This window comes from Pan paniscus, chromosome X (assembly GCF_029289425.2).
Source record: "Pan paniscus chromosome X, NHGRI_mPanPan1-v2.0_pri, whole genome shotgun sequence".
Taxonomy (NCBI): Eukaryota; Metazoa; Chordata; class Mammalia; order Primates; family Hominidae; genus Pan; species Pan paniscus.
Window position 1 is genome coordinate 46,498,615 of NC_073272.2, and position 27,906 is coordinate 46,526,520.

Genomic DNA, 27,906 nt, shown 5'->3' on the forward strand with positions numbered 1-27,906 from the left:
AGATTCTTCTCTTGATATTTGCCTTTTAGTATGTCATTACACTGCAGATTCATCATTTCCAATTGATGATTAGGCAGAAACTCCTCAACCGCACAGTTAAATGAATTTTGAAATATGGAAATTTCCTTTAGATTTACATTCAGGTCTGAAAAATGCTGCTTGGAACCATAGTTTGAGCTTGGAAAATATATCTGCTGCAAATTTATATAAGAATGAATAATTCACTTGAAAATTTTTTTTGACAATTCACTTCTTGTTTTAAATTCTGACAGCATGAAAGTGTATAAAGTGGCTTGACATTACTTGTAATTCAAGCAATGTTAGTTGTCATCAAAATGACTTTACTATGGTATAAATTTCACACATAAGTGCTGTTTTGCCTTATAATTGGTAGAATTCATGAAGACACATTATCAAGTCTGCAGCAAAAAGTAATTTCCTTTTGATAATAGCTGTACAGGGCAGCTCTTATAATTAAAACATTTTCAATCTTGGTCTTAAGCTCAAAAGAATCACAATAGAAATTTGCCACTGCTAAGACATCAAACTGCTATGTGATAGGGCTAATCTGGATATTCATTTCTACTTCTGACAAAAATTCACCAAACTGATGATGGTTAAATCCATGAGACTCAATGAAGTTATCACTGACACTACTGGTTCAATAACACATGATAGATTCAAATATTACTGCAAAGTGACTACTGATGAATGATACTATGAATAGCTACAGGGTTTAAACACATTACATTCTCACAACCTTTGTGAATTTGTTCAACTAAGCATTTTTCTTCTCTATATATATTTTTACTACCATCAGTTGTAACACATCTTAGAAGATTCCACTTCATGTTGTACTGAACCAGTGCAGTCTCAGCTTTTTTGAAAATATTTTCCCCCTTAGTTGTTCCCTGCAGACTATTCACAGAGGTTAATTCTTTTTTTTTTTTTTTTTTTTTGAGCTGGTGTCTTGTTCTGTCGCCCAGGCTGGAGTGCAGTGGCACGATCTTGGCTCACTGCAACCTCCACCTCCCAGGTTCAAGCAATTCTCTGCTTCAGCCTCCCAAGTAGCTGGGATTACAGGCGCCCACCACCACACCCGGCTAATTTTTGTATTTTTAATGGAGATGGGGTTTCACCATCTTGGCCAGGCTGGTCTTGAACTCTTGACCTCGTGATCCACCTGCCTCGGCCTCCCAAACTGCTGGGATTATAGGTGTGAGCCACCGTGCAGGGCCAACAGAGGCTAATTCTTCAGTTACTTCAAACACAGCATTGATTCCTCTAATAAACAACAACCGAATTGTATCAGTGATATCTGTTAACTCATAAAGAGCCAAGGAAAACCACTCAAAGTTAATTGCCTTGTTTTTGACTATTGATGTTGCTCCCAATGTCCTCACTCTTCAAGCAATTGTTCTCCCTGAAAGGCTAATAGCCCTCAGCTATTAGCTAAAAGCCTTCAGTTTATTTTCTCTGGACATATTTCTTTGGCCATTGTAATCAAACACAGTTCAATTGAACAGCTTTTCCTGTTTGTTTGTTTGTTTGTTTGTTTGTTTGTTTGTTTTGGAGGCAGAGTCTCACTCTGTGGCCCAGGCTAGAGTGCAGTGGTGTGATCTCGGCTCACTGCAACCTCCGCCTCCCAGGTTAAAGCGATTCTCCTGCCTCAGCCTCCTGAGTAGCTGGGACCACAGGCACGCGCCACCATGCCCAGCTAACTTTTTTATTTTTAGTAGAGATGGAGTTTCACCATGTTGGCCAGGATGGTCTCAATCTCTTGACCTCGTGATCCACCCACCTTGGCCTCCCAAAGTGCTGGGATTACAGGCATGAGCCACCATGCCCAGCCCTCATTTTCATTTTTTATTTTTGTGAAGAAATTCTGCTGCGATGAAATATTCTGTTTTAAATTCTCTAATTGTTCTCACTGTTGCTTTTCTGTCAGTTGGGAATATTATGATGAGTGCTTAGTTTAATAATGTTGACATATATTGTATTCTTTTAGCAAAGCTATAGTGTTATGGCATAATAAATGCTTTGCCATGAAATTTAATAACAAAATAATCATTAAAGGCATGACATCTGAAGTCCATATTTCTCTCTTTTCTTGTTTTAACATGATAAGTATGCATCAACTATTTATTTATTTATTTATTTATTTATTTATTTATTTATTTATTGAGACAGAGTTTTGCTCTTGTTGCCCAGGCTGGAGTGCAGTGGCACAATCTCGGCTGACTGCAACCTCTGCCTCCCTGGTTCAAGTGATTGTCCTGCCTCAGCCTCCAGAGTAGCTGGCACTACAGGAGCATGCCACTACACCTGGCTAATTTTTGTATTTTTAGTAGAGACAGGGTTTCACCATATTGGCCAAGATGTTGTCCATCTCCTGACCTTGTGATCCGCCTGCCTCAGCCTCCCAAAGTGCTGGGGTTACAGGCATGAGCCACTGTGCCCGGCCTGCACTGGTAATTTAAAAAAGTCTCAGTATTGTATGTAAGGCACTGGAAACACTGCCAAGTTGTAACAGTATCGCTGTGATTTGTAGGGAACCCAGCAGCACGGCAAAATGATGTGAGTGCCATGTACATTTTCTGTTGCAACTATTCCATTCTATACTGTTGCATGAAAGCAGCCATAGATAATAGTTGAATAAGCATGACTGTGTTTCAATGAAACCTTTTTTATATGGAGACCAAAAACTGAATTTCATGTAGTTTTCATCTGAGATAAAATGGCTATATGAAAACAGGTAGTGGGCTGGATTTGACCTATAGAGTATAGTTTTCTGACGCTTGGTCTAGCAAAAGGGTCAGGCTGCCAGCCAGTTAGCCAGTATTCACTAAACTTGGTGCCAAGTGCAGAGCCCAGGTGAAAGCAAATCTGTTTACAGCAACAGCACTAACACCAATAGCAACCCTACAATTATTATTTCTCTCTCTAAAATCTTTTAATAGTCCACTGTAAACTTTCGCATGATTCTTTAGCATTCCATTCTAGACTCTTCATGGTGCTGCCTAATTTTTCAGCCTCCACTCCTGATTTTTCCCTTATCCTCTTGGCCGCAACCACACTCAACTTCTTGAATTTATCAGAACTCCCATATTCTTAGCCTTCTGTGTGCTTGCAGGTATGTTGCTGCCTCTGCCTGGAATGTAAACCTCCCTATACTCACTTTCCAGCTCCTACCAATCTATCTTTTTTTTTATTTTTTATTTTTTTGAGACGGAGTCTCGCTCTCATCAACCAGGCTGGAGTGCAATGACATGATCTCGGCTCACTGCAACCTCTGCCTCCCGGGTTCAAGCGATTCTCCTGCCTCCGCCTCCCGAGTAGCTGGCGCCCGCCACCATGCCTGGCTAATTTTTGTATTTTTTTGTATTTTTATTTTTTTTTTATTTTGTAATTTTTTTGTATTTTTAGTAGAAACGGGGTTTCACCATGTTGGCCAGGCCAGTCTCAAACTCCTGACCTCAGGTGACCCACCAGCCTCAGCCTTCCAAAGTGCTGGGATTATAGGCGTGAGCCACTGCGCCTGGCCTATCTTCTAATCTCTAGGATACTTCCCTGGTCCCTCTAGGCTGACAAAGATGCCTCTTCTGTGTGCTCCCATAGAAATTTGGGCATAGGTCATGGCACTCATCACTCTGGATTATAGTATAGAATTTATTTATACAACTCTCCAAGAAAGAGTAGCTTAATTACAAGGATGATGTGAATTTTGGACATTTTCAGCTATTATTTCTTGACGTACTTTTTTTGGCTATGCCTAATTTCTCCATTTCTCCTCTCCTTCTGTGACTTGATGACATAAGTGTTGTGTCTTTTGTTGCAGTGCCACAGATCCTTGAGGCTCTATTTATTTATTTATTTTTCAGTCTATTCTCTCTCTGTTGTTCAGATTGGGTATGTCCTTTTTTTTTTTTTTTTTTTTTGAGACGGGTTCTCACTGTCACCCAGGCTGGAGTGCAATGGCCCAATCTCAACTCACTGCAACCTCTGCCTCCCGGGTTCAAGCGATTCTCCTGCCGCAGTCTCCTGAGTAGCTGGGATTACAGGTAGGTGCCACCACGCCCGGCTAATTTTTGTATTTTTAGTAGAGATGGGGTTTCACTATGTTGGCCAGGCTAGTCTTGAACTCCTGACCTCAGGTTATCTACCCGCCTTGGCCTCCCAGAGTGCTGGGTTTATAGGTGTGAGCCACCCTGCCCAGCCAGGTATTTCCTATTGTTCTGTCTTGAGGTTCATGGATTCTTTCCTCTGTTCCCACCATTCTGCTATTGAGCCCATATGTGAAGTTTATTTTGATCATTCTGTTTTTTTGTTCTAAAATTTTCGTTTGATTCCATGGGTGCAGTCTTTTGCTCCCCTGTCAGCCACATGAGAATAGGCCTTGAGCCTGGAACACTTCCTTACCAAGGGATGGAGAGTTCTCACAGCCTGTACTAGACTTGTTACCTTGTGTGGGAATATCTGTCTTTGTTTCAGACTCAATGTGTGCTCCTTTGTTCTGCTTAAATATGTGTGTCACATGGCATCTGGGCCACACCACTAGTATATCTGTCCACTGCAGGGAGCGGATGAGATCTTTCTGCTGCAGCACAAGAGGAGTGTGTTGGCTGTTGGAGGGACCTGTTGGCCAGGGAGAACTAATGTCCACTACTGAAGCCGATCTTGCTGTGTGTCTTCTCTATGTGAGTAAAGTTATTCTACCCGGGGCTTGACTGAATTGTATTTTCCTTGGAGATTCTGGTACCAAGATGCAGTGGGCAGAAGTGCTTGGACATCTCCTCCTGACAATAGGGCCACAGATGCCACTTGCTCAACAATACTTTGTGTCTTTTTTTTTTTTCTGAAACTTCTTCTTGCTCTTCTGAGGCCTTCTAGTTTTTTAGTTGTTTGCTATTATTTTTATTTTTATTTTATTTTTTTGAGACAGAGTCTCAATCTGTAGTCTAGGCTGGAGTGCAATGGCGCGATCTTGGCTCACTGCAACCTCCGCCTCCCAGATTTAAGCAATTCTCCTGCCTCAGCCTCCCAAGTAGTAGCTGGGATTACAGGAGTGCGCTATTATGCGCAGCTAATTTTTGTATTTTTAGTAGAGACAGGGATTTACCATGTTGGCCAGGCCGGTCTCAGTCTCCTGACCTCGGGTGATCCTTCTGCCTGGCCTCCCAAATTGCTGGGATTACAGGCTTGAGCCTCCATGCCTAGCCCCTGTTAGATGATTTAAACATGTGATTCACTTTAGTGTTTGCATCTGTTGACCTTTTCTCATTTGAAATTATCCTGGGTCTTGCTATGATGAGTACTTTTTTTATTGAAACCTGGATATTTTGGGCAGTGTTCTGAGACTCTAGTTTTTTTTTTTTTTGAGACAGAGCTTCACTCTGTTGCCCAGGCTGGAGTGCAATGGCACAATCTTGGCTCACTGCAACCTCCGCCTCCAGGGTTCAAGCAATTCTCCTGCCTCAGCCTCCCAAGTAGCTGGGATTATAGGCATGTGCCACCATGCCCAGCTAATTTTTTTTGTATTCAGTAGAGACGAGGTTTTGTCATGTTGGTCAGGCTGGACTCCACCTCCTGACCTCAGCTGATCCACCCGCCTTCGCCTCCCAAAGTGCTGGGATTACAGGCATGAGCCACTGCGCCCGGCCAAGACTCTAGATCTTATTTAAATCTTGTATTTTAGCAGGCCTCCTCTGACATTGCTCTAGTGGGGGCAAAGGGGGCATTCTCTTGTTACTGCCAGGTGTGGGTGGAAGTCCAGCTTTCCCCCTCAATCTTGGTTGACAATGAGTGCAATGTCTCCTTGTTACTGCTTTGTGGGGATGGGAGTTCTCGCTCTCTACCAGGCCTAGATTGAGGCCTCCATTCACCCTAGCTGGGCAGTATAGGAATCCCTCATTATTGTTCCCTACATTGCTCCCCCTCCACTGATACGATGGGGGGTGGTAGTATACCACTGGGCAGTGATGAAAGTTTTGACGACTCTGACATTAATTCAGCAGGGATGGGTACTGACCCCTCACAACTGCTGGGTGGAAGTCCAGGCTGCCTAGTGCAGTTGTGTGTGTGTGTTGGCGGGGGTGGGATGTGAGGTGCCTCATTACAGCCTGGTGAAGGTAGGAGTCCAGGCATCTTCTAGCAGTCCTAACTCTATTCTCACAACTGAAGTTTTCGTAACAACTGAAAGTCCATTTATCCTTGGCTCCCTGTCTCTGCTCAAACCTAACCATATATCTATTTCTGTCATTTTTGTGTTCTGGCATCAGCTGGATAGTCTCTATGACAGTGGTAAGTAAGTATGGGAAGAACTGGTAAATTTTTTTGAACCTATTTTTGATCGTAACATTTACGTATAGTTCTATTGATAAGACTAGATAAACTATGACTCTGTTACGTGACTTTTTATTATCTGTAAAGGTTATATGGCACTAACATTATAAACACACTAAATATTCCTAAGTGCTTCAGGTTAAATATTTCGTTGTTTAAAAGAAAGTCACATTATTTTCCTACACTTAAATGGGTTCCTTCTCTAATTAGTTGATGGTACTTACATAAATATTAACATAATATTGCTACAAATTATGTACTTAGTCTGTAATCTGACTTAGCTAGATTTTATATAATTTTATAATATTGATTTATCTATACATATATTAGTCGTATTAATTTGCTAAATTCAGATTAAACTTTCCCCAGCTCCTGGTGTATTTAGAAATATGAAAAAGAATCAGTACTAAGTGATATAAGGATGAATGTTCTATTTTCTTTTTTTTTCTGAGATGGAGTCTTGCTCTGTTGCCGAGGCTGGAGTACAATGGCATGGTCTTGGCTCACTGCAACCTCTGCTTCCCAGGTTCAAGCGATTCTCCTGCGTGAGCCTCCCAAGTAGCTGGGATTACAGGCATGTGCCACCATGCTTGGCTAAGTTTTGCATTTTGTTAGTAGAGATGGGGTTTCACCATGTTGGCCAGGCTGGTCTGGAGCTACTGACCTCAGGTGATCTGCCCACCTCAGCCTCCCAAAGTGCTGATATTACAGGCGTGAGCCACCGCACCCGGCTTATAAGGCCGAAGTTTAGAATAAATGAGAGATGTAGCAATACTGGGGTTATATGCCTCAAGTATAAAGTACTTAGGACTGCTTATGTGTTGGGCTTATAGTGAGGTTGTGGAGGGAGAAGGAGGAAGTGATGGGTAGAGTAATAATAAATTTAGAACCCAGATTGTGAAAGCAAGAAAAAATTTTGGAAATTCCAGCCTTCCTATTTTATTGAGATTTTTGAATCTATGTGTCTGGCACTTTACCTACCTTATGGCATCTAAAATAATGTTATAAAGTGGCTGTATTTTCTCTTTTTCACAGATGAGAGAACTGAAGCTCAAATTAGACTAACTTGTTGAAGTCTGCCTAGCTATCAAGTGGTAAAGGTAGGATCTGAACCTAGAGCTGTATGATTCCACAATTCATGCTCCTTTGGCTGCACTACTCTGCCTTCCGGTGGGGTTTTCAGATTCACTTTTCATGGAAATTTATTATAAAATCATTTATTGTATGTCCCTATTTCTCTCTCCTGTGAAATATCTAAACCTTATAGGCTCCATATCTATTTTACATACATTTGACAGATAACACACTATGTAACATGTGTATGATGTAAGGACTTATGTTACCATATGAAATTTGTCCCATGCTTGATGATAGATCCTTGTAGTTGTAATAGACATAGAGCACCGGCCTAGAGGATAGGTAATGTTCTCAAGGTCGCACAGCCTGTGTAGAGCAAGGATTCGAATCCAGGTCTGCCTCACTCCAACTCCCACCCATTGCATCCACTCCTTGCTGTTCTGCTATTACATAGTAATAGCGGGAAGAAAGGTGTTGAGGTGTGGAGAGTGGGTAGCCTTTTTTTTTTGAGACGGAGTCTCGCTCTGTCACCCAGGCTGGAGTGCAGTGGCGCGATCTCGGCTCACTGCAAGCTCCGCGCCATTCTCCTGCCTCAGCCTCCCGAGTAGCTGGGACTACAGGCGCCCACCACCATGCCCGGCTAATTTTTTGTATTTTTAGTAGAGACGGGGTTTCACCGTGGTCTCCATCTCCCGACCTCGTGATCCACCTGCCTCGGCCTCCCAAAGTGCTGGGATTACAGGCGTGAGCCAAAGCGCCCGGCTGCCTTTTTTTTTGTTTTGTTTTTTTTTGAGACAGAGCCTCACTCTGTCGCCCAGGCTGGAGTGCAGAGGTGCAATCATGGCTCACTGCAACCTCCACCTCCCGGGTTCAAGCGATTCTTCTGCCTCAGCCTCCCGAGTAGCTGGGACTACAGGCGAGCGCCACATGCTCGACTAATTTTGTTTTTTGTATTTTTAGTAGAGGTGGGGTTTCACCACATTGGCCAGGCTGCTCTCCAACTCCTGACCTCGTGATCCGCCTGCCTCGGCCTCCCTTTGCAGGCGTAAGCCACAGAGCCCGGCCGGGATTGAGTAGCCTTATAATCCTTGAAAAGGACCTGAGTCAGGAACTGCTAACTTCAGGGAGATAGTCAAATACCAGCAAAATGTCTATCTGTGCTTGTGCAAGTGTGTGTGTGTGTGTGTGTGTGTGTGTATGAGAGAGTGTGCGAGCGAGTTAGTGGGGTCAAAATTTCCTTGGCTTTAAATGTCACCATTTGTGACAAAGTTAACAATGTATTAATTTAGCCGTAGAAAAGATTTGGCCCTTTGTACACACTCATTCAAGCAAAATGGAGTATCATAAAAGGAAAGGTGTTTCAGAGGAAGTAATTAAACATGAACTATAATCTATACAAAACTACAGTTTGTTCGTCTAGTTACTAGTCTCAGGGGAACAGTTTAAAACTGTGTGCAAAATCAGTTGGGATTCCCATAGCTTCCCGCTGAATACTGGTAGGAATTACTGGGTCAGCACTGAATTGTCTTCGTCATACTTTGAAATCCAAGTTTAAATATATAATTTTTATTGGTTACAGGTGGAAAACCTATGGAAAATATAAAAAACTCCGTTTATAAACAGAATCTTGTCCTTATATGTCTATCAATTTTTTCCTATCCCTGTTATAAGACATACAGCTTAGTAAATAAATTTGCCTTTTGAGAAGAGTAGTCGAAAGAAGGCCTATTTTTTTTTCACCTATAGTAAAGATTAAAAGTCAGACTAAAGCCTTTCCCCTGCACCTGAGAGACAGAACAACAAAGTGTTACTGTTGTCTAGGGGTTACAAACCTGCAGGTTTTGGGGGATAGAAAGGCTTTCTTGGGCCACCAGCTGTGATGATTTAATTATGTCTTCTCTCAGGTCTGTCCACAAGCAGCCCCCACTTTTGTAAGAAGGCTCCACTGAAATCATGGCAATAGAACCCAACATTCTGCAGATCCCGCTTCACAATTTCTCATTGCTTTTTCTTGTAAGACTGTAATGAACTACTGATAAGACACAGGGTAAACACAGCACGAAAATCTGGCCCCAAAGTGCCGCCAACAGACAGACCTTTGGCGGTGGGGAGCCATGGTCGGCAAGCCAGGCCCCGCGGGCGACTCTTCATTCCCTCCGGCCTGGGGCGTTTGGGCGGGGGTCAGGGGAGCCCTTCCCCCTTCACTTTCGGCGCGGGTGAGGTGATCGGGGCTGCCAGCGCAGGTCTGGCCTAGGGCGGCACCCGGACCGCGGGGCACGGGACCGGCAGCCGCTCCCCGAGCGCCCTCCTCGCGGAGGCCATTATTTCCAGCAGTGCCAAAAGTCTGAGCCTTCTTCGGAGGGCAGAGGTCGAGGGCCGTGCGCTGCCTCCCGGCTACGCGACCTGTACCAGGCCCTGTGGGGTCCCGGGACCCCTGGAGCGCGCGCGGGACGGCCGGAGCCGCGGTCTGGGCACATCCCAGAGCTCGCGGGCAGGCAAATGCCGTCCTCGGCGTCTTCGCCCGCCGCTCGCGCCCGCCGCGGGCGGTGCCGGACCTCGCCCTTCCCCACCACTCCCCTCCCCCTCCAGAGCCCGCCGCGGTTCCCGAGGTGACACGGCCCGGACCCTCCATTCTCTGCCCCAGTGTATTTAACCAGCACAACCTAACAGGAAGCTCCCTCTCGGTGACAACCCTTCCCCCGACAGACGCGCCCAGCAGCCAACCACCGGCTAGAATTGGCCTGCGTCCCGCTCCCCTCTCGGTGGCGGCCTCGGTGGGCGGGGCTCGGGCAGCTAGCAAGTTAAGTGGAGCCACGGCTGACGTGAGTCAACAAAGGTCACGTGAGGCGTGCGGGCCGCGCCGATTGGTGGCGCCAGCCGGGCGGGGAGGGGGGGGTCACGGCGGCGGCGTGGGGTTCGCTGTGTGACACAATTACAACAACTTTGTGCTGGTGCCGGGGAAGTTTGTGTCTCCAACGAATCCCCCCAGTGCTCCCCAGCCCCGCGCGCTCCGGCCGTTCCCGCCGTCCCCGCCTGTGGCTGCCCCCTGCCCAACCCCGCGATGTGACCCTACAGCCGAAAGCCGCCGCTGCCGACCCGGGGGCTCCGCAGCCCCTGCCGCCGCCGCCGCCTTCACCGCCGCCGCGTTGGGATTTTTCGTCGCCGCCGCCCGCGGCGGAGGAGGAGGCGGCGATAAAGTTGGTGTGCTGGTCCCGCGCGCAGATTGGGGGCGTCACTGCGGGCCCCGGTCCGAGGGGGGGTGTCGGCGTTGGAGTTGTGAATTCGCTGCGTTTCCATGAAATCCTGCGGAGTGTCGCTCGCTACCGCCGCCGCTGCCGCCGCCGCTTTCGGTGATGAGGAAAAGAAAATGGCGGCGGGAAAAGCGAGCGGCGAGAGCGAGGAGGCGTCCCCCAGCCTGACAGCCGAGGAGAGGGAGGCGCTCGGCGGACTGGACAGGTACGGGCCGCCGTCACTCGCCCGGTCGGCTCCGGACGGGCAGTAGCCGCTCTCCCGGGAGGACCGAGCGCGGCTTGTCTCTGGCGGCGGCGGGGCGGGCACCTCGGTTTGGCGCTCTTCGCGCCGCCTCCGCTGGGGCCTCGGGCTCGGGCAGGGACGGGTCGGTGGCGTTCCCGGAGCGTTAAAGAGTAAACTGTGTCTGTCTCCACAGCCGCCTCTTTGGGTTCGTGAGGTTTCATGAAGATGGCGCCAGGACGAAGGCCCTACTGGGCAAGGTAAGGCAGCTGCGAGTTGGAGCGCGGACACCGTCTCCCTGGCCGGCGCCGCGCTCGCCCCGGGCCCCGCGGCCGGGTCTGTGCTCATTGTGGCCGCGGACGATGGTCGAGGGGCTTCCGGAAAACTATTTCCTGCCTCTGCTCTCCCCCCACCCCCGGGTACCCTGCTTGCTCCCTTGCGAAATCGCTCTTTTCCTCTTGTAGCTGGAGGAACAGAGACGGGATCGCTTTGGGGCCGGGCTCAACTGGGTCGACACAACTGCCTGCTATTTTACAGCTTTTTGAGGGTAGGCCGATGATCTTCGAGGTGCCTGTTTAGGGTCAAGGGATCGTGAGTGTGTTCAGATTTTCCCAAATTTCGGACTTAACTTGCCTCTCACGGGTTTAAAAAAATTCTTTTCCTTCAAGCAGGCTGTTCGTGATGCCTACTGCTAACCAAATGTTTTAGGCTTTCTTGTGTCCCCGCTCCCAGAAGGGGGAAGTTTCACGGAGTTTAGGTCGGTGAAGAGTTTGCATTGGGTTGTTGACATGTATCTCGATTGCAGTGTGTGTTACCTGAAGTTAGGTGACTTGTTTACTTTTTGGGTCTTTTTGGCATAGAAATACCGTAGTTATTTGTAAACGTGTTCTCTTCCTGGAGCCTCATTTCCTGTGTGTCTGACAGGGGAGGCTGGGGAGGATTCGAGGTGTAGTCTTTTTTCATTTGTGTGGAAAGTTGTTGGCACTGTCATTTAGTTAAGTAATGGCTGCTCCTATCGGCCCAAGATGGCGGGACAGGGTGGGAGGAGAAAGTGAAGGGGGGGGTTAGGGGGAGGGTGTAGAGGTAAACATGGAAATAAATAGTAGCCGTGAATAAGCCTTTCCTTCGGAGTGCGTAGCTCAGTGGTGTTTAAAAAAAATTACCCAAGATTATTTGCATATAGAATTCTTATACCTTTCATAAGCTTGGAAGCAGCATGTATAAGCCTGGTAAATGCTTATCAACCTGTAGCACATTTAGTTATCCATCTGTAAGCTATTGAACAAAGGCTGGAGTCTCAATCTGTATGCATCAGTTTATATTTCCTGACCAAAATCTGATTGCAATGGTATTTGAATACTTTCTTCGTAATTGGGACCGTGAAAGTTGGAGTGTGTGCTATGGGTGTTGTATCCGTTAGACATTTTCTTTTCTAGCTGAAATCATAGCTTTGCATTTGACACCTAGCTTTATTGTTGCAGTTGAGACGCAAGTTTGAAATAAGTCTAACATTTTATTCTTAAGTTGATTTTTTTGTTGTTCTGAATTTTTGTCTGTAGCTTGGTTTCGCAGGGTCATCAATTCCTTTTTATCTGTAATTACACATTTGTTTTTATTTCAAAGCAATTATAAGGTGTTATATTGCATATAATCAGAAAACTAAATGGAAATAATGCTTTTCAGTAAGCCCGGCCCCTTTGACCGATACAGAAAACTTGAATTAAACTTTGACTACGTAGGTATTAATTGGCTTCATTACAATTATTGCTGTAAAAATGAACAGTGACTAGCTCTGGAAAGATTTAAGCGTCAGTAATTGTTGGTCTCCTGCCTTAAAGTTTTTTTTTTTTTCAATTTGAGTATTTAAAGTATTTTATTTAAAAATATTTGACTGCTGTCAAAGTTGTCATTATAAAAGATTAAACATGATTTAAATTAAAAGAGCATTATTTTGTTTTGGAGGGATTATTGTTGGTCTAACATGGGTTGATAAAATTGCTTGCAAAGATAATTCACGTGGAAAAGTTTGGCCAAATCGATTGCTTTTGGTTATGGTGATGAAAAAATAAATGGAATCTGATGTTTTATGTTGAGAATGTGTAAAATGCTAGTTGATTTTATGTCTTAGAATGCTCATATTCAGATAGATTCACTGCGAATAGTGCTTAACATTGGATTTCGGATTGTAATATTAAACCCTGCAGTTATGCACTAAAGAGTTTAAATTTTAAAAAATTAACCATTTTCAAATATTCTTGGCAAGTTGTGCATTACTTGATGTTTGAATACATCTTAAAAATGAAAAACTAGTGAAGCTTCACTGTGTTTGGGGCCTTCATGATATATGGGGTAATTTGATGAACGATTAAGCAGTTTGTTAAACTAAAGAAAAGAAAATCTTCACTGCTTCAGACTCAGTGCTTGTGAGGTGTCCTACCTGCTTAGGACAAGATTCATCAGCCTTAACATTAAAATAAAACCTTCTGTAATATGTGCTTGCAACCGCATATAGTTCTTGGTTGCATCTTTGTGAGCCTGAACATACCAGTGGGGTGTGTAATGTAAAGCTTGACGTTATATAACTTCGCACCCTCTGTTTGAATTGGGTTCTGAATGAAGTGAATGAGCTGGGGTCCTGCTGTAGGAGGTCTTCAATTATTTAGTTTCATCCTTTTTTTAACAGTCCTCGAAGCAGTATTTTTTTGTTTTTTATTTTTATTTTTTGTGGAATGTTGAGCTATGTTGGTTTCAGAATTCTTATTCCCTGAAAGTCTTAAGAGTTGGCTTTCCTTTACTGGGCAGGTTTAGGCTACTTACCTGAGGGCAGATAATGGAATTGAATAACTCCCAGAATTCCCTTTTTAGCTTTGATTTTTGTCCTGCCATGCCCCCCCCCCCCCCCCCCGCCCCCAACCCCCCGGCCCCAATTTAGTCTGCACTTTGTATAACTTTTTCCTTTCTGGCAGAAATTTAGCTATTACTACTTGTTTTCAGAAATTCTTATTCCTATGTATATTATTGGATTTTCTTTCAAGTTTTTAAAATTCACATTTGTATGTTAAAAAAAACTCTTGACCTAAAAGCTTTAGAAAGTTGAAAGCATTAAATATGTCTCTTACTTGTCCCTTAACATATGTACGTATACATATATACACACGTGTACATATACATATATACACGTATACATATACGTATACACACACATACATATACGCATATACACACGTATACGTATATACGCACGTGTATGAATACGTATATACACACGTATACGCATACGTATATACACTCGTATATGCATACGTATATACACGTATACGTGTATACATATATACACGTATATACATACGTATGCGTATATACATATATGTATACATATGTGTATGTGTATGTATACGTATGTACATATCGATATGTGTATTCCTTTTCCAGGTGTGCAGTTTATTCAAACCACTTATTTCTCATCGTCTCCCGAATGTTTTTGTCAGATTCAGTTATATTAGAGTCATTGAAAGAATTTTTTGTTTGTAGGATGGCCATTTGATATACAATGCCTGGGGTTTTGGATTAAAAAAATAAGGTAGTTAATACAATGTATTATTTTTTGGTAATGTCTTTAAGGTTGTAAACAGCTAGAGCCTGCGTAATTAGAGTTCTTGTAATATAGGGTGATCTTGAACAGTTTGCTCTTGAATGCTGACCCTTAATCTGGTAATGTAATAATTCAAGATTCTTATTTTTAAAATTTCACTGGAGTTATCGAAAACTAAGCAAAATATTTTAACAGAGATTAACTTGTGACTTTTTTAGTACATTTTTGAAAACCTTTTGGGTTTTTTTTTTTTTAAGTAGGGTAAGGATTTGAGTTAAAGTAGAATATATACGAATATATACCATAAATGCAGTAAGTTTAAATATAGTACTACTACCAAGTATAGTTATAGTAATAATGCTAGGGGACTGGGGAATCTTATCTGTGTCAGGGAACTATTGCTAAAATACTCAGTTTTGAACAAAGTATCTTATTTTTAAGTTTTTCTTAAATACTCTTATTGGAAATTTTTTTGGTAATTCTATTAGTAGAAAGATTATACAAAATACTTAGAAGTTATAGATTGTATATCACTTAAAAATATATGTGCTTTTTTCCGTAGGACATATTAGCATTAAAACAGTTGGTGTTTTAAATTTTTTTGATAATAGAAGTAGTTTAAGATCCATTGAAACATATTTTCTTAAATTTGGTTTGCTGGCGTGTTTGGTAGGGGAAATTATTAGGTCAGTTCTAGAGGTGGCTTTTTTAAATTGTAATATTTGGATGTTGATTAAAAACATTCTCATTTATGTGTGTTTTTTGTTTGCTGGCACTTAAAGGGATACAGGTTGAGTATCCTTTATCCAAAATGCTTGGAACCAGATGTGTTTCGGATTTGGGATTTTTTTGGGTTTCAGAATATTTGCAGAATACATACCAGTTGAGCATCCCTAATCTGAAAATCTGAATTCCAAAATGCTCCAATGAGCATTTCCTTTGAGTGTCATGTTGGTACCCAAAAAGTTTTAGATTTTGGATTTTCAGATTAGGGATGCTCAACCTGTAAATTCATTTCCAGTGCTAAAGACGGCTAGTGTTTTGGTTAGAAAAGTCATGAGACCCTGTCTCAAAAAACAAAAACAAACAAACAAAAAAAGAAAGTAACCATGGAAATAATGTCATGCTTTGTGTTTTAAAGAGTTTTCTAGTTTGGAAGATTGTCTTCTGAACACTTGTAGTCTTAATTTTTTACGTGGACAAAGTCTTATATACTTGGTATTTCCTAAAGTTTTGATTTGTGCCTGGTAATAAAGATATACTAAGATTATAGAACATGTTTGCATATTTGGTCACAAATTAGAACTGCAGCAATACATAAACAGGCACTTTTAAAGTTCTGGTTTTCTTTTTCAGTAAATAGTTCTTTCTGTCGAATCAATTACAAATTGAAATAACTAGAGAGCATTTGACTGCCACCTCTAGATACTTTTTGTTTTTTTTTTTTAATTTGAGACAGTCTCACACTATCCCCCAGGCCGGAGTGCAGTAGAGTGATCTCGGCTCACTGCAACCTCGGTCTTCCAGGTTCAAGTGATTCTTAGGCCTCAGCCTCTTGAGTAGCTGGGATTACAGGTGCCTGCCACCACACCCGGCTAATTTTTGTGTATTTATTAGAGGTGGGGTTTCACCGTGTTGGCCAGACTGGTCTCAAACTCTTGATCTCACGTGATCCACCCACCATGGCCTCCTAAAGTGCTGGCTTTGCAGGTGTGAGCCACCGCACCTGGCCAATTCTTAAGCTGTTAAGAAAAACTGCCTGAGAGATGAATTTTTGTGACTTAGGTGAAGTGATAGGTCTTGCACTTTAAACCAAAATGAAAGTTCATTGCTTGGCTAGCTGCAGAGTAAGTCTTTTTCTGACTTAAATTATGTAACATTTAGTTTTTGTTTACATAGTACCAATATTCTGCATCTTTGAAAGGATTTCTGTTAAGTTTATTTTTACTTTGAAATTCATTGTGATGCTTTGAACTCTTTGAAATTGATGTTAATGACTGATAACACTGTATTATTAATAATATTTTTGAAATGTGTTATCTAGAGAGCTAATTTATGTTAAGAAAACACTACCAGCTTGTCTAAGAATTGAAATGGTGGTTAGGCTGTTTAGGACTCACATGTATTATTTGTAGATTATTTAATTAATAAAGTTTATTTAATGAATGCATAATTGACAGTCTTAAGTACTCATATTGAAACTTCACATATAATTTTATCAGTTTTCCACATTGGTTTGTAAATTATCGTGACAGTAAATTAAAACAGTATATTAATGTACACTAAGTGCAAGCCTTCTATGCAGATAGTATGAAGATAGCATAGATATTTCTTGCCCATGTTGAACTTAAATTCTTTAAGAGGGGTGAGATAAGTTTAAGGGTGACTAACACAGGACCATCTTTGGGAGAAGAAAAATGTGAAATATTCTGAAAGTTTATGAGAAAGGTAAATTTAACAATTCACAAGTTAGAATGGCTCTTAAAGATGGGGATTGTTTGTTGATTGTGTTTCTTGGAGATGGTATTTCTTGATTTAGATGTTAGCAAGGCATCTTATAATTTTGTTTAGGAAAACATGATTTAAAAATCACATTTTAAGGCTGGGTGTGGTGGCTCACACCTGTAGTCCCAGCGCTTTGGGAGGCTGAGGTGGGCGGATCACTTGGGGTCAGGAGTTTGAGACCAGCCTGACCAATATGGTGAAACCACGTCTCTACTAAAAATATAAAAATTAGCCAGGCGTGGTGGCGGGCGCCTGTAGTCCCAGCTACTTGGGAGGCTGAGACAGGAGAATTGCTTGAACCTGGGAGGTAGAGGTTGCAGTGAGCTGAGATGGTGCCACCGCACTCCAGCCTGGGCGACAGAGCGAGACTTCATCTCAAAAAAAAAAAAAAAATCACATTTTAGCTTTTAGCAGATGTTCAAAGGATGATCTGCTGTGTGTTCTGTCCTTCTTTGATTTCATTTTGTAGTAATATTTACCTTGTTATGAGTTCTTAACTTGAGATTCTTAAATGAGTGTTCATGGGTCAATTTAAATTCTCTGACAGAGTTTGGAAGGACACTCAAGATGACTTAATGGTCATCTTGGAGTACAAGACACTTTTGGGGTGAGAAGGAGGGGAGATTTTAAACTGTTTTATAGATTTCTGTACTGCTTTTTTTTTTTTTTTTTTTTAACACCGTAGACATATATTGCCTTAAAAATAATACAATAAGGCCAGGCGTGGTGGCTCGTGCCTGTAATCCCAGCACTTTGGGAGACTGAGGCGGATGGATCAACTGAGGTCAGGAGTTCGAGACCAGCCTGGCCAACGTGGCAAAACCCCATCTCCACTAAAAACACAAAAAATTAGCCAGGCGTGGTGGTGGGCGCCTGTAATCGCAGCTACTTGGGAGGCTGAGGCAGGAGAATTGTTTGAACCAAGGAGGCGGAGGTTGCAGTGAACCCAGATCGCGCCACTGCACTCCAGCCTGGGCAACAGAGCATGACTCCGTCTCAAAAAAAAAAAAAAAAAAAAAAAGTACTCTGATAGTGAGTACACCAGAATGTTATATTTTGGTTGACTAAAAATGGGTTTAAACTACCATGTCTGTAGTTAGAAGAGATACTTGTAAAGGCCTTCTTGCATTTTAATTACAGTCTGAAGTTGGGATACTTTTGAACTTGATGTTCCTTCAGTGAGGGTAGGAGTGAATGGAGTAGAGATGTACCCAATTAGGTCCTATTTCTTTGTGTTTTAGATGGCTTTATGACAGTCACTGCGCTCATTCTTCATTTTGATCTTTAGCATTTCATTGCTGACTTTATTTTGGGTCTGATTTGGCACAGGCTGATACTTGGGACCTGATTAAGAACTGTAACCGGGGCGGGGCGCGGTGGCGCATGCCTGTAATCCCAGCACTTTGGGAGGCCGAGGCGGGCATCACGAGGTCAGGAGCTCGAGACCAGCCTGGCTAACATGGTGAAACCCCGTCTCTACTAAAAATACAAAAATTATCTGGGTGTGATGGCGCGTACCTGTAATCCCAGCTACTCGAGAGGCTGAGGCAGGAGAATATTGCTTGAACCCAGGAGATGGAGATTGCAGTGAGCCGAGATCGTGCCACTGAACTCCAGCCTGGCGACAGAGCAAGACACCATCTCAAAAACAAAAAACAACAAAAAAACTGTCACCTGGAAGGGTGGGAGTAATCCCTTGTTAGACAGTTTTAGGTTTCTGAGCTAATTTGTAGACTGCTTGCAACTTTCTTCTATAAGCTTTTATTATTTTTTCTCTTACCTATTTCTTCCTTATATTCCATCATTTGTTTACTTCTGTGTATTATTAAAACTGTTGGTGGTATTCCATTGTGAATGTATTCTTGTATGCTTTTTGTAATTTTCTCTGTGGTACTATTTTGTCTTTTTTTTTTTTGAGATGGCGTTTCACTTTTGTTGCCCAGGCTGCAGTGCAATGTCGCAATCTCGACTCACTGCAACCTCCGTCTCCAGGGTTCGAGCGATTCTCCTTCCTCAGCCTCCTGAGTAGCTGAGATTACAGGTGTGCACCACCACGCCTAGCTAATTTTTGTATTATTAGTAGAGATGGGGTTTCACTGTGTTGGCCAGGCTGGTCTCCAACTCCTGACCTCAGTTGATCCCCCCGTGTCGGCCTCCTGAAGTGCTGGGATTACAAGCGTGAGCCACCATGCCTGGCTGAGTATTTTGTCTTTGTTAGAATAAATAGAAGATGCTGCTGCTAAGTTTATTCTCAGGAAGAAAGTTGGGGTTATAGTTAAGGGTATTATATAAGGTCATCTAATTCATTTTAGTTTAGAACAGTGGAAGAAATTGTTTTAGACAAAGGGTTATTTTTAAACTACAAATTTATTACGTGTTCATTAGATTTTTCTTTCTTTTTGAAAAAAAAGTTTAGGAAAAATTTTCAGTGTTTTCAGAAAGTATTGCAAATCAACCATCACCCAGCTTTAATAGTTTGCAACTCATGACCAGTCCTGTTTCATCTATATATATTTTGCCCCTCACTCATGTTATTTTGAAGCACATCTCAGCAATCAGTCACAGCATTTAATCCATAGATGTTTGTTTGTTTCTGAAACATAACCATGATGCCCTTATTACATGTAAAATAATTTCTTAATCTCAAATATCTATGGACCTTGTTTTTTGCTGTATGGAAGTTAAGAAATAATTGCTTGGAAAATGAGTAGAAAACATGTTTAGCTGAGTATGTGATGTGAATTTTGTTTGTATTTTGATACTGCTATAGTGTTCTGATAGAATATTACATAATATGTGACACAAGAGGTAATTTTTCCTGAGAACTTTATGAATTGTAGTTGCTTGAGTCTGGATAGTTTTTATTTTTAGGGAAAATTTGTTTTCAAGATACAGTAGTTAAATAAATATTTTAGGTTTCTGAATTTCAAGTATCAGAATGAGAACTACAAAAGCTTTTGCTTTGCTTGATTGATTGGTGAAACATTTGTTGAGCTGCTGTGGGTGAGGGGTTGTGTCAGGTTCTGGGGCAACCAATAAGACCTGGCCTCTGTCCTGCAGTCAGTCTGTTGGGAGAGGCTGACAGACTGAGTGATCATATGATGTATTAAGTGTAATAATAAAGATACATGCAAAGTGCTGTGAGCTCTGAAATGGAGTAATTAAAACATTTAAAACTTTTTATTATGCATCATTTAAAGTATGTACAGGTATTGAAGATAGTTTAATGAACTCCTGTTTTCAACAGTTCTCCACATTTTGGAGCAGTTAAGTTTTTTTTTTTTTTTTTGAGGCAGGGTCTCACTATGTCAGCTGTCACCCAGGCTGAGTGCAGCGATGCTATCTCGGCTCACTGCAACCTCTGCCTCCCAGGCTCAAGCAATTCTCCTGTCTCAGCCTCTTGAGTAGCTGGAACTGTAAGTGTGAACCACCAAGCCTGGCTACTTTTTTGTATTTTTTTGTAGAGACAGGGTTTCATTATGTTGCCCAGACTGGTCTCTAACTCCTAGGCTCAAGGTATCTGCCCGTGTCAGCCTCCATAGGTCCTGGGATTACAGGTGTGAGCCACTGTGCTGGCTGGAGCAGTTAGTTTGTTTTTTGAGACAGAGTCTCGCTCTGTCGTCCAGGCTGGAGTGCAGTGGTGCGATCTTGGCTCACTGCAACCTCCACCTCCCAGGTTCAAGTGATCCTCCTGCTTCAGCCTCCCGAATAGCTAGGATTACAAGCGTGCGCCACCATGCCTAGCTAATTTTTTTGATTTTTAGTAGAGATGGGGTTTCACCATGTTGGCCAGGCTGGTCTTGAACTCTTGGCCTCAAGTGATCCTCCCGTCTTTGTCTCCCAAAGTTCTGGGATTACAAGCGTGAGCCACCGCGCCTGGCCTGGAGCAGTTAGTTTTGACTGGAGAAGTGACTGAGGGAAACCGCACAAAGATTCAGCATTTAGCCTTGGTTATGAAACGTGTAGAAATTTACCAGACATGTAGATGTAGCAAGAGGAAAAAGAGGGTAAAGAGTTAGAAGTATAAACTGAGCGTGGAGGCTCACGCCTGTTGTAATCCCAGCACTTTGGGAGGCCGAAGCTGGTGGATCACCTGAGGTCGGGAGTTCGAGACCAGCCTGACCAACATGGATAAACCCCATCTCTACTAAAAATACAAAATTAACTGGGTGTGGTGGCGCATGCCTGTAATTCCAGCTACTTGGGAGGCTGAGGCAGGAGAACAGCTTGAACCCGGGAGGTGGAGGTTGTGGTGAGCCGAGATTGCACCACTGCACTCCAGCTTGGGCAACAAGAGTGAAACTCTATCTCAAAAAAAAAAAAAAAAAAGAGTTAGGGGTATAAAGTTAAATGGTGTTTGAGGAATTGTGAATAGTCAGGTATGGGTAGAGGGTAGCATGTTTCAGTGGGATTGGGAAAAGATAACTGAGCATGTGAGAAGCCCCATCACTATAGGCCGTAGGATGTTTTGGGGCATTGTTAAACTGAACTCTCTAATCAGGTGAAGTGACATGACCAGAAGTAGGTTTTATGGGAATATTACTGGCCACTGTGAGAAGGATATGGTGTAAGGGAAAGGAACTTCAGTACCGATGGGTAGATAGCAATGCATGAATTTTAGGATAGAATTCTGTTCCTACCACTTACTAGATGTGTGATCCTTGGGCAAGCAAGCATCTTTCAGAGCCTCAGTTTTCTCATCTGTAAAGTAGAAGTAGTAATACATTTCCTGCAGACTATTGCATTTTGTGTTAGGGGAAAAAATGTAAAGTGTGTGGCATTGGGCTTGGTGCATGAAAGGTGCTCAGTATAAGATAATATCTTGGATAATGGTAACGTCTTGGAAAAGACGAGTTTAAACTAAGGCTGTGGTTTAGGAATGGGGTGAGATGGAGGCAGACTTAAGAGCTCTTGAAAAAGGCCTTTTCTTGGCTTTCATAACATCCTTGCTACTTTGACTTTGTATCTGACAACATCTCAGTCTTTGCAAGGATGCTGTGTTTTAGGTCCTCTTTACTCACCCTGTCCCCAATTTACATACATGTTTGACTGCCTACTTGACTACCTTGGTATCTTGAAGGTATCTCAAACTGAACATATGCAAACTGAATTTATAATTGTCTTTAATATTCCTTGTGTTAGTAAATGTCACTTACCACTACCCATGCCAGAAACCTTGGAATAGTTGTTGACATCTCTTTTTCTCAATTCCTAATCACCAGACCTCATCATTTCTATTTTTTTTTTTTTTTTTTTTTGAGACAAAGTCTCACTTTGTTACCCAGGCTGAGTGCATTGGCATGATCACTGCTCACTACAGCCTGACCTCCCAGGCTCAAGTGGATCCTCCCACTCCAGCTACGTGGGACTATAGGCATGTGCCAGCACGTGCGGCTAATTTTTTTTTTTTTTTTTTGTAGAAATGAGGTCCTGCTGTGTTGCCCAGGCTGGTCTTGAACTCTGGAACACAAGTGATCTTCTGGCCTTGGCCTCCAAAGTGCTGGGATTACAGGCATGAGCCATTGTGCCTGGCCTACATTTCAAATCTCAAATCCGTTTCCCTCCATCCCCACTGCCCCCATCCTAATTGCAGCCATGATATTGTCTTTGACTTTTGAAATACCTTCATGCAATTTTTTGAATATAGGTATATTTGCACATAGTACAAAATTGAAAAGTGACAGAAAGGATGGTACAGTGAAAATCACCCTCTGTGCTTGCTTTGGCAGTACATATACTAAAATTGGAACAATACAGAGAAGAGTAGTATAGCCAAATATTAAAAAAAAAAATTCTGGCTGGGCGTGGTGGCTCACGCCTGTGATCCCAGCACTTTCAGGGGCCAAGGCGGGCAGATCACATGGTCAGGAATTCGAGACCAGCCTGGCCAACATAGTGAAACCCTGTCTCTACTAAAAATACAAAAAAAATTAGCTGGGCATGGTGGCGGGCGCCTGTAGTCCTGGCTACTTGGGAGGCTGAGGCAGGAGAATCGCTTGAACCCGGAGGCAGAGTTGCAGTGAGCTGAGATCAGACCATTGCATTCCAGCCTGGGTGACAGAGTCAGACTCTGTCTCAAAAAAAAAATTCCTACGTCATCTCTCACTTACTTAGTTCTTTTTTTCAGAGGCAGCCACTGATAAAAGTTTATTGGGTAGCTTTTCACTTTTAAGCATATTCTGTTAGATATTTTTATCACACAAATGAGATCATACTGTATATTGTTAAAATGCTTTGTTAATTTTACCTCTTGCTATATGAAAATACTGGTAGTTTTTTTTTTTAGATGGAGTCTTGCTCTGTTGCCCAGGGTGGAGTGCAGTGGTGCAGTCTTGGCTCACTGCAGCCTTCATCTCCCGGGTTCAAGCGATTCTTCTGCCTCAGCCTCCCGAGTAGCTGAGATTACAGGAATGCGCCACCCTGCCCGGCTAATTTTTTTAGTAGAGGCGGTTTCACTGTATTGGTCAGGCTGGTCTCGAACCCCTGACCTCGTGATCCGCCCGCCTTGGCCCCCCAAAGTGCTGGGATTACAGGCGTGAGCCACTGCACCTGACCTACTGTGAACTCTTGATTGGAAGAATTGGCAAATTTTGCCTTCATATTTTGGTTTTATTGCTCTGACTGATTACCAGGCCCCATGAATATTAATTCATTCCGTGAATGTGTATAGAAATAGCCATAGTTATACTACTTACTATCTTTTTTTTTTTTTTTTTTTTTTTTTTTTTTTTTTGAGACAGAGTCTTGCTCTGTTGCCCAGACTGGAGTGCAGTGGCAGGATCTCGGCTCACTGCAAATTCTGCCTCCCGGGTTCAAGCGATTCTCTTGCCTCAGCCTCCCGAGTAGCTGGGATTACAGGCACCTACCACCACGCCCTGCTGATTTTGTGTATTTTTAGTAGAGACAGGGTTTCACCATATTGGCCAGGCTGGTCTTGAACTCCTGACCTCAGTTGATCCACCCGCCTCTGCCTCCCAAAGTGCTGAGATTACAGGCATGAGACACCGCACCCGGCCTGTTTACTATCTTGTATTTGTAAGATTCATTTATTTTCATTATTTCTTCTTGGTTTTTATTATAGAAAAGAGAAAATAGGTAAATTTGGGTTCTTGATTAGTTCAAAAAAGTATAGCCTTTAGTTTGTTAACTTATAGATGAATATCTTTTTTTTTTTTTCGTAGGCAGGGTCTCACTGTCCTCCAGGCTGCAGTGTAGTAGTGCAACCTTGGCTCACTGCAGCCTCCGCCTCCCAGGTTCAGCCTCAGCCTCCCGAGTAGCTGGGACTACAGGTGCATGCCACCACTCCTGGTTAGTTTTTGTATTTTTTTGGTAGAGATGGGGTTTTATCATGTTGGCCAGGCTGGTCTCAAACTCCTAACCTCAAGTGATCCACCTGCCTCGGCCTCTGAAAGTTCTGGGATTGCAGACAAGAGTCACCATGCCCAGCCCAGAATATGTTTATTTTTGTTATAAAGATGAAAAATTTGGTGATAGAGCTAGAACAGTAGTGCTTTTTTGGAGTCATTTACCCCTTGAGTGTCAGTAACCCTTTAGCTACAAACATTTTATATATGATTTCAGAGAGTATAGGGAATCTTCCTTGAAGCTCAACTATGGATATTAGTTCAATATTTTCAGCTAGTTTAGTTTACTAATTCTTGGGTAGAGGTGTAAATGATGTGAGTATGTCAGGGAGAAAGAAAAGCTTTAGAACTACTGGCTTGGTTAGACTAAAATGGCATGGATTTTGCCACATAGTTTTGTGGTGTTCCGTGGCCACATCACATATTCTCTCAAAATCTCTATTAATAATAAGGATGCTAGGGGAAGACAATTTGGATTGATCCTGGAGAACCTATGGCTTTAACTGGAAAAATATCCTAAGCACAGTCGCCATTAACATAGTTAATAGGCTTTAGTATTGTTTCTTCAGCCTGAGTGCTCAAAATGCTGGTTTGCTTGGGAGGGTAAGTGTTATACCTAGGAAGAACAATAGATTGGAAAACTGAAGACCTGAGGCCAAGAGTTCAGGACCAGACTGAGCAATATAGAGTGACCCCTGGTCTCTAGAAATTTTAAAATTTAGATTAGCTGGGCATGGTGGCATTCGTTTGTAGTTCCAGCTACATGGGAAAATCGCTCGAGCCCAGGAATTTAAGGGGGTGGTGAACTATGATTGTGCCAGTGCACTCCAGCCTGGGCAACACAGTGAGACTCCGTCTCTTTAAAAAACAAACAAACAAACAAAAAACTGGCAGAGCGCAGTGGCTCACCCCTGTAATCCTAGCACTTTGGGAGGCTGAGGCGGGTGGATCATGAGGTTGGGAGTTCAAGACCAGCCTGGCCAAGATGGTGAAATCTCGTCTCTACTAAAAATACAAAAATTAACCGGGCGTGGTGGCGGGCACCTGTAATCCCAGCTACTCGGGAGGCTGAGGCAGAGAATTGCTTGAACCCGGGAGGTGGAGGTTGGCGGTGAGCCGAGATCCTGCCACTGCACTCCAGCCTAGGCGACAGAGCGAGACTCCCTCTCAAAAAAGAAAAGAGAACTGGAGACCTGAGTTTTAGGACCTGCTGTGTATTTCAATCACTTAATTTTTATGTTTCACCAGTTTTGCCATTTCTTAAAATGAAGGGCTAGGAATTAGGAATTTCCAAAATGACCGTATAGCACCACAATTTTGTAGCTAGTTGTTCATTTGTATTTTTAGGGTTGACTCAGTTCTTGAAGATTTTGACCTAGAAGGAGGGCACAATTAAACTTTGTTTTAGATTATAATTTTCTTTGATTTTAGCCTCAAGCTTTTAAGACCAGAAACTGAATGAATGCACATAATGAAATTGAGATTTGTATGCTTTTGTTAATCTAGGTTGCATGTTTTTGTTAATATAAGATTAACCATTTAGTTAGTTTTAGACTGGTTTGAAAGTATTTCTTTAGTGTTTTGACTTCCCCAAACCACTTCTTTCTTACAGTTGGGATTGTTATTTCTTAGGTCAGATCTGATGTTTAAAATTCTAGGCATAATCACTGTATATTCCTGCTTGCTAGAACTCACGTGATGGCAAAGTTAAGTGAATTCTCAGGTATGAATTGATAAGAAATATCACATTGAATAAATATATATTAGGTACTGGGCATGTAGATATTACAAAGATGAGTAAGGATCCTTAGTTTGCCTAAGAGTAGCAAGAGTCGCTTGGCATCAGCTGAGACACTTTCTGATCTATTGAAAGTAAGCATTTATTTATTTGTTTATTTATGATGGAGTCTTGCTCTGTTGCCCAGGCTGGAGTGCAGTGGCACAATCTTGGCTCACTACAACCTCTGCCTCCCGGATTCAAGCGATTCTCTCACCTCAGCCTCCCAGGTAGCTGGAATTCCAGGTGCTGGCCACATGCCTGGCTAATTTTTGTAATTTTAGTAGAGACAGGGTTTCGCCATGTTGGCCAGGCTGGTCTTGAACTCCTGACCTCAGGTGATCCACTTACCTTGGCCTCCCAAAGTACTGGAATTGCAGGTGTGAGCTACCGCACCCTGCCAAAAGTAAGCTTTTGTTGGATTTTGCTGTGTGAGTGTGTCTGTGTGCATATGATTATACTTTTATTATAAATCTATGAGTTAAAAAGATAGATTTGGAGTTTGTAAGTTAGATTCAGAGTATAACTCATAACTCTTAAAGGAAACACTTAAAAGAATTTTTTTTTTTTAAATTGGCTTTTCAAAGATGACAAATGGGTAGAAAAAATTAAGCAAGTCTTCTGTCCTTGAGGTTGCCCAGGTTTGTGCATTGACCCTATTGGCCAGGATGTTGTAAACAGCATTCAGACATTCAGAGGATAACTTTTAATAGGCTATATAGGTTATCTAATCCTTAAATAGTCATGATTCTATGAAAAGAGGTGAGTCCTAACTATCTGAAGGAAAGTTGGAGTCCTTAACAATCTAACGTAAGTTTTTTGGCTCTTTGTCTTGTTGGACTTGGTTGTCCTTACTTACAGAAATGGACATCACATGACAGATTGGATATCATGCATATATTTCTGTAAATGGCAACACTTATGTATTGACTTACTGTAAAAATCTGAGTTTTTATTTTGAGAGAATTGTAGATTTATATGCATTTTTAAGAAATAATAGAGCTAGTGTGTGCTTTACCCAGTTTCCCCCAACTGTAGCATCTTGCAAAACTGTGGTACAGTATTACAACCAGGATGCTGATATTGAAATATAGTCAAGGGACAGAGAAGTTCCACACCAAAATATATGTCTTGTTCCCCTTTTATAGCCATATCTACTTCCTTCCTTCATCTCTTCCCACCCGCTGGCAACCACTAACCCATTTATCCACAAATTCATTTGTATAATTCTGTCATTTCAGCAATGTTATGTAAGTGGGATCATACAGTATATATCCTTTTGGAATTCCCTTTGATCATTGAGCAGATATCCTTGGAGAGTTATCTAAGTTGTATTGTGTATCAACAGTTTGTTCCTTTTTGATGCATCACAGTTTCTTTAATCATTTACCCTTTGAAAGACATCTGAGTTATTTCCGGTTTTTGGCTGTTGTGAATAAAACTGCTATGAACATTTGTGTACAGGTTTTTGTGTGAACATAAGTTTTCTCTGGGCTACGTGCCCAAGAGTACAATTGCTGGTAGTTGCATATTTAGTTTTATAAAAACCATCAAACTGTTTCCCGGAGCTGCTCTACCTACATTTCTACCAGCAATGTATCAGTGTTCCAGTTTCACTGCATCCTTGCCAGCATTTGGTGTTCATGCTGTTTTTATTTTTGACATTCTTGTTAGGATGTAGTGATAGGTCATTATGGTTTTAATGTGTATTTCCCTAATGGCTAGTGATGTTGAACTTTTTTTTTTTTTTTTGCGAGATAGAGTTTCGCTCTTGTTGC

At 42.4% G+C, this 27,906-nt stretch overlaps 1 protein-coding gene across 18 annotated transcripts in view; it reads left to right on the plus strand.

Moving 5' to 3' along the window:
* Positions 1-10,248: 10,248 nt before the first annotated feature.
* The window catches only part of KDM6A (lysine demethylase 6A), a 235,090-nt gene continuing 217,432 nt past the window's right edge, over positions 10,249-27,906 (plus strand). For 15 of the 18 annotated variants that reach the window (XM_057301150.2, XM_057301151.2, XM_008960463.4 and 12 more), the window contains exons 1-2: positions 10,284-10,875; positions 11,087-11,150. In XM_057301150.2, coding sequence (XP_057157133.1) covers positions 10,715-10,875; positions 11,087-11,150 — 225 coding nt within the window. In that variant the 5' untranslated portion in view covers positions 10,284-10,714. Of the gene's footprint in view, positions 10,876-11,086; positions 11,151-11,334; positions 11,438-27,906 lie in introns of those variants that run through there. The other 3 variants (XM_003808365.5, XM_055106660.2, XM_008960468.6) reach the window with 3 other exon arrangements.